At 40.3% G+C, this 12,310-nt stretch overlaps 1 protein-coding gene across 1 annotated transcript in view; it reads right to left on the reverse strand.

The window, feature by feature from the left end:
- Positions 1-3,455: 3,455 nt before the first annotated feature.
- Positions 3,456-12,310, reverse strand: part of stk32b.L (serine/threonine kinase 32B L homeolog) — a 107,635-nt gene continuing 98,780 nt past the window's right edge. The window contains exons 10-12 of the mRNA XM_018228591.2: positions 8,541-8,672; positions 6,093-6,157; positions 3,456-4,374 (exon numbers count right to left, since the gene is read on the reverse strand). Of these exons, the coding sequence (XP_018084080.1) occupies positions 4,248-4,374; positions 6,093-6,157; positions 8,541-8,672 (324 nt within the window). The 3' untranslated portion in view covers positions 3,456-4,247. The remainder of the gene's footprint in view (positions 4,375-6,092; positions 6,158-8,540; positions 8,673-12,310) is intronic.

Raw genomic sequence — 12,310 nt, forward strand, 5'->3', positions numbered from 1 at the left:
AACGAGGAACAAATTAAAACATTTCTCTTTTTTTACACACAGATGTAATTATTTGAACATATTGTAAACAGATGAAATATATTAAACATCATAGAGGAAATTGGGTGGATGGTATTTTCCAGGTACGTAGACACAGGCATTTGAATATATACATTTGCCAAAGCTTAAGGACTTAATTTATGGGACAGGCCTTTCAAGGGGAGCCAAAAACAGTGGAGGAGGGAGGCCCATCGTGAAGGTGATTTAGGGTGAGGACTGCTTATTTGTTATGTATATGTTCCTGGAAGGCTGGTCAGTGTGAGATTTGGTCTGAATATTATTTTTGTTCTCTGTTCTAGCTCTTTATTGACCTAACCGAGGTAACTAATGTGGCCCCGATATCTGACAGAAAACCGAACTAATGTGGTTGTCTCACCGGCTGCCTGCATTCCTAGCATTGTGATCCTATCATTTGGCCCTAGGGCTCACAATCAGTTAAAGGAAAACTATACCCCCCAAACAATGTAGTTCTATAAAAAGATATTGCTTAAAACAGCTCATATCTAAAACCCTGCTTCATGTCAATAAACCATTTTCATAATAATATACTTTTTTAGTAGTATGTGCCATTGGGTAATCATAAATAGAAAATTGCCATTTTAAAAAATAAGGGCCGCCCCCTGGGATCGTAGGATTCACTGTACTCACAAACATACCAACAAACCATACTTGTTAGGTCACATGAGCCAATTAACAGACAGAGTTGTGTCTTTTGCTTCCTCACTTCTTCCTGTTACAGTTAGAGTTGAAGTATTTCTGGTCAGGTGATCTCTGAGGCAGCACACAGACCATCAAGAAATGGTGGTTCAAGGCAAGAGATATAAAAGGGCAATATTTACTTAAATATATATTCCAGTTTGGTAAGATTCTTTAATATGCCACTTAATATGATATGAACTATCTGTTGCTTAAGTGTTCATTTTGGGGGTATAGTTTTCCTTTAAGCCCTATATCTCCCACCTAAGGTGGGCATAGTGGGGCAGATCTGCTCGTTTGGTGACCTCTCCAAACAATCCAATCTGCCCATTAGTGATGTGCCGGGCCCATACCCGAGGGTCGGGCGGGTTGGGGCCGACCTCGCACTCCTCTTCGCAGGCCACCTTCAAATGCCGACTTCTGACTTTATAGCCATGCGCCTGCACGCCCCGCCCCTTTTGTGATGTCATCAGCGGGGCGGGTCAGCACGGGTCTATAAAAGGAACAATGCGGGTGGACGTGGGCAGAGGGAGGGCGAGTTAGGGTCAGGTGCAAGTCGGGGAAAACCCAACCCACTCATTACTACTTCTCATGTATGGCCACCTTTAGATTTAAGTGTCACCTTTAAACTTAAGAGTCTTCATCTTTATATGCATATCAACTGACTCTCCTTAAAATAAGAGCAAGTATCTCTCCATATGCCTTTAACATCAACCTTCTGCAAGAAATGCTAATTGCGCAATCAAGTTTGAGGAAAACTTTCTAAGATCAACATGGGACTTATCAAGGGTTAGCAGTGAGTGAAATGCAGCATACTCTAGGCACTATTGGATTGGCTGCCTGCTCTATTTATAGATATTGAGCATAAGGCCATGCTTAGTTAATGTGCCAGGATCTTTTTTTATTTTTACACCCCTAGGTTCAAATAAGGATATTTGTGGAACAGGCAACCGCCATGTCTACGTACCACAATGAAGACACTGCAGGGAGGGATTCACAGTTATAAGTTCTTAGTCTGGAATTGTACAGCTGTGATGAGAGGAAAAAGTGAAATTGCAGGAATCAGACACAAATATCAAACACAGACACTTAGATAACACAAAATGAGCCTCCTTCTAAATTCTACGGCTCTACGCGGACTAAACACCTCATTGTACGAAACTAGAACTCAGGTATGTGGATTTTACACATTCCATCGACATACATTATATATATGGCACAACCATGAGATGTGAAAAATAAGTCCACAGCTATGTCATACATTTGAAAAAGTATCTTAGATACTCAATTCAGCAACTGGTTTGAAGGAACAGTTTCAAGGCAACTTTCTCTTGTTAAAAAAGGAATATAACAAATATAATGTGCTCAATTTAAAGGATTGATAAGGCCAACGAAGATCAGTTTCAATCAGTTGATTTTCTGTAACATATCTTTTTTAGACTGAAGGGTTTAATTCCACTGTAGTATAAAGAACCCTGCCCCCTTTGGCCTCTAAGCATTTGTTTTTAATTGGACATTCTCCACACAAAGCAGTGATAGATAGTGAACTGTGTGAAAAAAAAAACCAAGTGCGACAGACACAAAGACATTTTGACCGCTATTTTAATGACTTTAAGGTTAAAAAATAGGTGCAAATCACTTTATTGTACTTTGCTTTTATTATGAAGTTACATTAATAATTGCTCCCCCCGGGTGCAGCTCATGGGTGTTAATGTAGTAACTGACTTATTTCAAGATAAATAAATATAAGTAGCATGCTATGGAGCAATGACACCTAATTAACTCTATTTTTTCAGCTATTAATTATACATGCGGAGATCTGCTGAACAAGCGGTGGTGGACCAAATAGTGGATACCAAATGGCGGCCCACATAGAGGACCTCCAGCCATATGTAGTTCCCTGTCAACAAGATTCCAGCCTTCCAATCAATATCTTAATGAACCTTGATTTGAAGGCAATCAGGAAGTCCATATGGGGCAGTTTTGGGGTTTACTTTATTGCAGAGCATATGAATGGGGCTATCATTATTTTCTCTAGACCAAACATTCTCTATAGACATCAAAATTACTGTATAATCATCTCTAGAAATCTGAAGCATTGTGCCTTATTTACTTGTTGCATTAGGAATTGCCCCCAGAGTGCGCTTTATGGGTGTCAACTGGCTCTATTTCAAGATATTTAAAAACAAGTAGCATGCTATGGAGCAATGACACCTAATTAAGTTTTTTAGCAATTGAGTCTAATTATATATGTGGAGATCTGCTGAACAAGTAGATGGTTGTCCAGTGGTGGACCAAATAATGAGAATCCCAAATTGATCTCATGGGTTCCATGCGGAGGACCTCTAGCCAGACACAGTTCTGTGTCAATAATGTTCCAGCCATCCAATCAATATTTAACTGAACTTTGATCTGAAGACAATCAGGAAGTCCATATGGAGCACTTTTGGGGTTTACCCAATTATAGATGGGGGCTACCATTATGTTCTCTTAAAAAAGCATTCTCTATACCAGGGGTGCCCAAACATTTTTTTACCCATGAGCCACATTCAAATGTAAAAGAGTTGGAGAGCAACACAAGCATGTAAAAGGTCCTGTAGGTCCAAAATAATGGATATTTGGTGCCCCTATATGGACTGGCAGCCCCGGAGGTTCTGTTTGGCAGTACATCTGGTTTTTATACAACCAAAACTTGCCTGGAATTCAAAAATAAGCTCCTGCTTTGAGGCCACTGGGAGCAACATCCAAGGGGTTGGTGACCAACATGTTGCTCATAAGCTACTGGTTGGAGATCACTACTCTATAGAAATCATAAATACTGAAGCAGTATCTGTAGCAATCAGAAGGATTGTGCCTTAATTGAATCCGTCTAAAATGCCCCAGAGTTGCAGCTGATATATTCCTAGGTATAATTACAAGCTTGTGCCCTCTTTCAGGTAAAAACATTGAATAAATAATATATACTTCTAAATGGGTGGGGTAAAGTTAAAAAGGACCAAAGTTGTACTCCATTGCCTAGTAACTCAGGCAACCAATCAGATGTTTGTTTTAAGACTAGACTAGCAAATGTTTCCTTCTGCTCTGGGTTATTAGACCCCCCACCCCATGGGAAATGTTCTTTTACTTGATGTAACTTCACTTTTTTGTGTTGGTTGAAAAATGCCATTTCCAAAGTACAGTAAGGTCAAAGAGTAATGGAATGTTGGATCAGCACAACCTGCATTGAAACTGAACTTGCCCAAAACAGCCTGCGGATTGCAAAATTAGCATTTTGACATTCAAGTCTTTTTCCAGGTCAGTTAAAAATGTTGTTTGGACCTAATATTACTTACGAGCCAGATCATGGTAGCAGTTTTACAAAAGAAATGTCCTTGCAATTTGTATAAATTCCCATCAATGAGCTGTGCTTGAACATTTTTGTGTGACTTCACATAGGTCATGATCTTGAGTAAAGGCATGCATCTCTTCCTTCCAGAAGCAACGGAACAGTTCATCTTCCAGCTCATATTCCACTAGCTGCTGCAACCTTTTGTGCAGCCATGAACCAGAATATTGTTATTTGTGCTGTGACCACCTTGGAGCTTTATATGTGGCTGATTGGGAACCTTGTTCTCTGTATTTGATCCATGTCCACCTTGTCTACGAAAATAAAGAAGATTCTGGTAATCATACAACAGAAAATGAAAGACATCAATGAGATGAGGTTGTTGCTTATGGACTTAACCTTTTTATATAGCGCATTTTAATGTTATCATACAAAGTAAAGTACTGCTCTGCTATCTTTTTTAAATGATTAATTTTCCAACAACAACAACACCTGCTGGTTAGTTCTTGCAACTGTGTTGTTGGGGAGAGAGGACAGATAAATGTTCCGAAAGAATTCCGAAGAATTTTTTTGATGTTGTTCTGCTCAGGGACAAGATCAGAATCTCTTTTCTGAGCAGATCAACATCAGTTCCCCAGCTGTCCCAGTCATGTGACTTGTGCAAGCACTTTAGGATGGAACTACTTTCTGGCAGGCTGTTATTTCTCCTACTCAATGTAACTGAATCAGTCTCAGTGGGACTTGGCTTTTACTATTGAGTGCTGTTCTTAGATCTACCAGGGAGCTGCCCTCTTGTGTTAGGGAGCTATTATCTGGTTACCTTCCCATTGTTCTGTTGTTTGGCTGCTGGGGGAGAAAGGGAGGGGGTGATATCACTCCAACTTGCAGTACAGCAGTAAAGAGTGACTGAAGTTTATCACAGCACAAGTCGCATGACTGGGGGCAGCTGGGAAACTGACAATATGTTTAGCCCCATGTCAGATTTCAAAATTAAATATAAAAAAATCAGTTTGATCTTTTGACAGTATCCCTTTAAGTTAAAGGACAAGTCAAGTGATTTTCCCTGGGGTGGGGGTTATAATGAGTTTGCACCCCCAAATGATTATAATCTTTAAACTTACTGCTTCGACGGCCCTGTCCTATAAAAAATGTCCTGCCATGGATAATATTCCTTGAATTGCCTGGGCATCATTCATGCCAATCAGATTTGCTGTGCCAGGTTATATAATCAGGTCCAAGTTTACTGGCCCACTCTGCATCAGGAGTGACCAGGAATTAGGTAACGAATGTGTATAGAAAACGGATCCGCACACACACTGGTTAATGCAGTCGGCGAGTATCTCCTTTTATTCACCCACCAAACATTCAACGTTTTGTTCCTGATGAAGGGTGCCTGTTCCCCCCCGAAACGTTGAATGTTTGGTGGCTGAATAAAAGGGGATACTCCCCGACTGCATTAACCTGTGTGTGTGCGGATCCGTTTTCTATACACATTCGTTGCTAAGGGACCCGGCCGGGTCAACGGAAGAAACGCACCACCAGTTGCAGGATTGGTGAACTACATGCGTGCGGTAGGAGAATTGCATTGTAATCAGGAATAAGGTAAGCCATTGAGACAACAGACTCACTTATTTATGTTAAAATAAGGGGGCAATTTACTGTCTGCGGGTGCTTCTGGTAGCATCATGTTGCGTACATGTTCCTTTTTAAGGGGACCCAGGGTATCTGAATATGATTATTGCTTTTTTTCTGCTGCTGTACTAAACCCAGGCAATGGAAGCATTTTTTAACTACATCCCCAGTATTACAATGTCAGCCCTGAGAACAGTGGATTATTACTGAATAACAGAAAACAATGCCATTAAAATAAATAGCCTCAAACCAGGAGCGTTGCTATGCCTGCCAGCTCAGGCCTTTTGCACCTATTGCCACAATCATTAATCATCTTCAGTAGGTGTTAATAAATAGCATCCAATGACTCCCCAGCAATTTCCCTGGGAATCTGGTATATGCGCCTGATAAATGCACTCACTTCTCTCTGTTGAATATGATGAATTCTTTCCTCACTGATTCCAAGCACTGCTGCAGGTGGCCGTTCTGAAAGGAGGTGGGAAAGATCGATCGTGAAACAGTCTCACAAGCAGAGCAATTAATGCCAAGAAATCGGAATAAAACAAATGTCTTGTTTGCTAGTATTGGCAGCACAATGAGAAATTCAGTGTACAAAATCATTTGGCCAGGAATGTAGTAAAGATTGTTAGTACAAAACCTGTGCAATGCAACTATTTATGGTCCTGTTTTGCCAGTGCCACAAATGGAAATAAAAGGGCTACAAATCATAAAAAAATAATAATTCCTTCTTCCTCCCAATGAATGTGATAGATAATTCTTACAAGCATACTACAGGTATGGGACCTGGGGTTTTCCTGATGAGGGATCTTTATGTAATTTGGATCTCCACATTATAAATAAACCCAATAGGATTAATTTATATCTTTGGGATCAAGTACAAGGCACTGTTTTATTATAACGGAGAAAAAGGAATTGATTTGTAAAAAAAGTGAATTCAATCAATTAAAATTGAGTCTGTCAGTGATGACCGTTCTATATTTCTGAGCTTTCTGGATAACCGGTTTCCAGATAATATCTGTATTGAAATTGTCTGGAACCCTGTTAGATCCATTATATTCATCGTGCCTATAGGGAGTGCTGTCTATAATACCATGTTCCAAAATGCAAAAAAAAATAAGATATTGGCAAAAATATGAGTGTGGTTTTTAAGCTTTTAAGCATTACAATAGTTTTTTTTTCATTTGTGCATACTGATTTGATTGTCCGAAAATCGAAAATGAAAGTGATACTGCCAAACAGTTATATTATAGTGCTGTTACCAAGTTTATTCAGCCAAACCAAAATCAGAACCTTTAAAGGAAATGTAAACCCTGGACACACATTAACATAAAATTGCTTCAGAACACATTCTTCTGAGCACTTTTGCAATTTACCTCTGTGCAACTTTCTCTGGTCATTTCTTAGCATAGTATCCTTTAATCATTAAAGGGATACTGTCATCGGAAAACATGTTTTTTTCAAAACGCATCAGTTAATAATGCTACTCTAGCAGAATTCGGCATTGAAATCCATTTCTCAAAAGATTAAACAGATTTTTTTATATTCAATTTTGAAATCTGACATGGGGCTAGAAATATTGTCAGTTTCCCAGCTGCCCCTGGTCATGTGACTTGTGTCTGCACTTTAGGAGAGAAATGCTTTCTGGCAGGCTGTTGTTTTTCCTTCTCAATGTAACTGAATGTGTCTCAGTGAGACATGGCTTTTTACTATTGAGTGTTGTTCTTAGATCTACCAGGCAGCTGTTATCTTGTGTTAGGGAGCTGTTCTCTGGTTACCTTCCCATTGTTCTTTTGTTTGACTGCTGGGGGGGGGGAAGGGAGGGGGGGTGATATCACTCCAACTTGCAGTACAGCAGTAAAGAGTGATTGAAGTTTATCAGAGCACAAGTCACATGACTTGGGGCAGCTGGGAAATTGACAATATGTCTAGCCCCATGTCAGATTTCAAAATTGAATATTTTTTTTCCCCATGACAGTATCCCTTTAACTTGGCGTATAATCAGCTGAAATGACCAGCAGGTGGTGCTGTTGTTTGAAATGATTATATTAGCTGCATACAACTGCTAAAATCTTAAAAATTAAGAAAAATAATGCAAATTGCAAAAGAAGTGTTTAAGAAGGGCACACTGAGCAATTTTACATTACTTTTTTTTCGAGGGGTTACATTTCCTTTAATAACCGTTGACTTTAAGGCACTGGACTGCTGAATGAATGAATGACAATGACAATTTAGGGATTTTTGCAAAAATATTAACAAATATATTGCAAATTAGAGATCAGTTTTAGCCTAAAGAGATTGAGGAGGGTTCGGTATTTACATGAATTCAAAATTGTGATTTGGGTGCATCCCTAGCTAAGGAATACAGAAGTGAAGATATTTATTTGGAAGTGCCACAAGGTAAGTATAGGAGTCATACAACAGTATATTTGAAGAAATCCAAGGGAAAGGGGCGAATATCTATTAGATACAACAGAGCAACGGAGTAATAAATGCAGTGTGGATTTTAGAAGCACTTCTCTTGGTGGTGTGCCTTAGAGTAAGCGTAGGACCCATAATTATTATAAAGCAGGTCTGTCCAACCTTAAAATGTAATGGAACAGAACTGGAGATTCAGAACCCTCCACATAATTCCTGACACTTGAATAGCGGTAAAATGTATATAAAATCATTTCCTGATTGGTTGCTCTGTGGTTGGAATGGCCTGCTGGGGTACTGGGAGCTTCTCAGTGTGCCCTCCTCCAGTTCATGTTCCCTTTTCTGGGGCCTAGAGTGTTAAATATTTAAATCTGCTCTTGTGCCACAGCCCCACCAAGGCTCCTGCAGTAAAGCTGAAGACAAATGGACTTACCAAAGGGCAACTGTCTTTTGCTGCCTCCTTTGATTTATATTTGGCGAGCCTCTTCTTCTTTTTGTGGAGCGGTTTGGACTCTAAAATCATTTCTTCTAACTCAAATGTTGGATCGCAATTCAGTCTTCCCTTCTGCCATGGAATAAACACAAGAAGAACCTTAGCCCACTGCAAGTCAGCAATAAAAGTCTAACCACACTGTTGTTGTTGTTTTATATGGATTGTATAATGTAACAGGATATTTCAAGAACTAAGGATTTAAACAAATTATACACAAACTCAAAAATGAACCTGAAATCTAATACAGTAAAACTTGTATATAGGATTTGGGAATAATGGGCAATACAAACATTTTTTTCAAGGTCTAAAGAAGCTTGGCCTGAATATAAAGGGTTTAATGGATTGCACATGTAATTCTGTTATGTATGAGGCCTCAATCGGAATTACAGGATATAGGTTTGGCATTTCTAGAAATAGACAAATAATTAATTAGATTAGAGGACATTGTAAGTACAGAAAAGTTTTAAAATATTATAGTTGATATAAAAACAAGACATGAGTTAGAGACAACAGAGCTCATTTGCATTTGGCAGGGCATAGTGCAAAGTGCAACAAACAGAAGCAAGTGCTCTGCTCCACCATCAAAATTTTAGGGCATAAATAACTGCCCATTACAGGGCACCTATCACAGCCAAAATCAAACACATATTAACAATCTGACCAGTACAAGCTAAACATGTTTAATCAAACTACAGATTTAGTTTTTTGAAAAAAACTGCAGGTTTTAAAAAAATCCCTTACTTTGTCAAATGGGTTCTTTCACTGAGGGAGGCCATACTGAGACTATAACAGAGACTCTATTATGCAAATTTCAGGAGCATGCTCAGATTGTAACACTGCTTTGAGTATTCTACCCTTATTTTAGTAAACTCCTCCACTAGAAGTATCAGGATATTTCTCTATCTTGTCCCCTGCTGGTGATGTCATTATGCAAATGAAGGGCACACAGTAACTTCCAGCAGGTGGCAGCACTACTGAACAGCAGCTAACACACAGGTTTGGCTGATTTGAAAATAGCTTAGAAGGGTTGATAAGCAAACAAGGAATTTCAACTGAGCATGTGCGAGATTTCAGAGCTACTGTTGGCTGGGAAGATATAGGTGGGAGGAGCCAGTGAAATCCAAGATGGCTGCCTCAGCTAGAACTGCAGGGGAGATAGGGGAGATCTTGCAGAAGGAATAGTGAGCTGATCATTTACATTATACAAACAATTCTAACTGTTTTAAAAATCGGATTTCTTGAACTTTCACATAGTGTATTTACTTAGTAAATGATTTTGGTCATGATTGGTGCCCTTTAAGGATGAATGTAGCGCTGCATGATATTTAAGAGCGCGAGGGACATAGCCATCCCCATTCCTGACCCTGCCCGCCCTTTAACTTGTGTGCCATTCAGAAGAGCAAAAAGCGCCATCATGAGAGAACACCAAGTGCTGTCTGGATTCTCTCCCCTAGTGCTCTAGCAATTATGTCCTGAGCCTTTATAAATGAGGCCGACTTCTCACTATGTGAATCAATACACCATTTTCATCCCTATAGTGGATTAAATGTGGACAGCATTGTTAGAAAGGTCATTAGCCCACTGCTTTGGCCTGGCCAATTAATTAAAATGGGGTCCCAATTAAAAAAAAATGTTTTAGTCCAAATGGAGAAATCCCCTGATTCACCATCCCCCATTATGCCCAAATGTGTCCCTAATCCACTTCAAACTAAACCCATTCTGCTGAAAGCCTATTTCCTTTTAGGGTTTACAAATCTGGACCATGACAGATGGAACTTCAGGAAAGAATGACAGAGAAGGTGTTGAACCTCACCTTTGTTGTGACTTATTGATCTTAAATGTCCGCGCCATAAAACCACAAAAGATAAAATCGCTCATCCAACTGCAGATATGGGTTTGCACACCGGCAGAAAGAGAGATGTTAGAGCTAATGATCTTATATTCCTTCTTCCCATACTGTGACCAGATTTCTAAGAATAAAACTTCATCTCTGATTTATGCACTGCTCTCTGTGGAATTTATGTGTATTCATTTTGGGAAAACACTTAAATCTTGAACATGTAAACTCCTGTATATATAGCCACATCCTATATAATAAAGTTGAAGTGTCTCTGCGTCCAGTCCCTGTGTCCGTGGGATTGCGCTACTGCGCATGTGCCCCACGGACCGTCTATGGAGTCGATGTTGGAGTGTAGGAGCCAGAGTTCCTCGCTGTTGTCCTGCCGGGAGCTGAGGATGAGGTGGTGGCCGGGCAGACAGAGGGTGCCCCACACAGGGGAGTGGAAAGGCCGGTGCAGAACCACATTATCCACCCGGGGGGTCTTAATCAGCTTGGCGAACTCCATTCCGGCAGCAGGAAGCGGCGCCGGCAAGGACTCACTGACTGGATTCCCCCAGACTCATCATTCCTGTCACCCACTTCCAGTCAGCTCGGCCGCAAACAAACACCGCAGCTCCTGGTTCCTCCCAACGCGCATGCGCTGCCACCGAGCGGGGAGTTATTAATACAGTGCGGGGAGTTATTAATACAGTGCGGGGAGTTATTAACACAGTGCAGGGAGTTATTAATACAGTGCAGGGAGTTATTAACACAGGGCAGGGAGTTATTAACACAGTGCAGGGAGTGTATAATAGGGTATAGTAGTGCATAATAGCGTATAGTAGTGCATAATAGTGCATAATAGTGCATAATAGTGGATAATAGCGCATAATAGCGTATCCTATATAATAAAGTTGAAGTGTCTCTGCGTCCAGTCCCTGTGTCTGTGGGATTGCGCTACTGCGCATGTGCCCCACGGACCGTCTCTGGCAAATTTTTTTTAGACTAGAACAATTCTGTTTTTATAAATGTTTGACTACATATGTTCCAGCGCCAGTTAATTTAACGGGCTGAATGTCACTATAAAAGAAATAGAGACTATACGTAGTTGCACTTGTGTTTCGCTGCACCTTTGTGTACACATGTGGAGCAAAGCCCAGTGTACTGGAGCGCAAGGGAGCACTATACAGTCATGGGATCCGTTATCCAGAAACCATTTATTCGGAAAGTTCTGAATTATGGAATGGCCATCTCCCATAGACTCCATTTTATCCAAATAATCCAAATCTTTAAAAACGATTTTTTTTTTCTCTCTAATAATAAAACAGTAGCTTGTACTTCATCCAATCTAAGATATAATTAATCCTTATTGGAGCCAAAACCAGCCTATTGGGTTTATTTAATGCTTACTGAATGTCTAGTAGACTTGAGGTGTGAAGATCCAAATTACTGAAAGAGCATTTATCCAAAAAACCCCACTCGGTGACTTTGCCCCCTCAGACCAGGTGAAGTGCTATAAAGCAGCTAGATCTTCCTCGATCTTCTGTCACTTACATCATTTCCTGTGTGCCGAAAATTAGGGATGCACCAAATCCACTTTTTTGAATTCGGCCGAACCCCCGAATACTTTGTGAAAGATTCAGCTGAATACCGAACCGAATCCTAACCCTAATTTCCATATGCAAATCAGTGAGGGGGAGGGAAAAATAGAGCCGGATCTGGATTCGGTTCGGCCAGGCACAAGGATTCGGACGAATCCAAATCCTGCTGGCAATGGCCAAATCCTGGCCGAATACAGAACCTAATCCTGGATTGGGTGCATCCCTACCGAAAATGCATTAAAGTTCCAAAAACGCTGGCGACTTTTTTTTTTGAAGAGGAACTGCCTGCA

Source organism: Xenopus laevis, chromosome 1L (assembly GCF_017654675.1).
Source record: "Xenopus laevis strain J_2021 chromosome 1L, Xenopus_laevis_v10.1, whole genome shotgun sequence".
NCBI classification, from domain to species: domain Eukaryota; kingdom Metazoa; phylum Chordata; class Amphibia; order Anura; family Pipidae; genus Xenopus; species Xenopus laevis.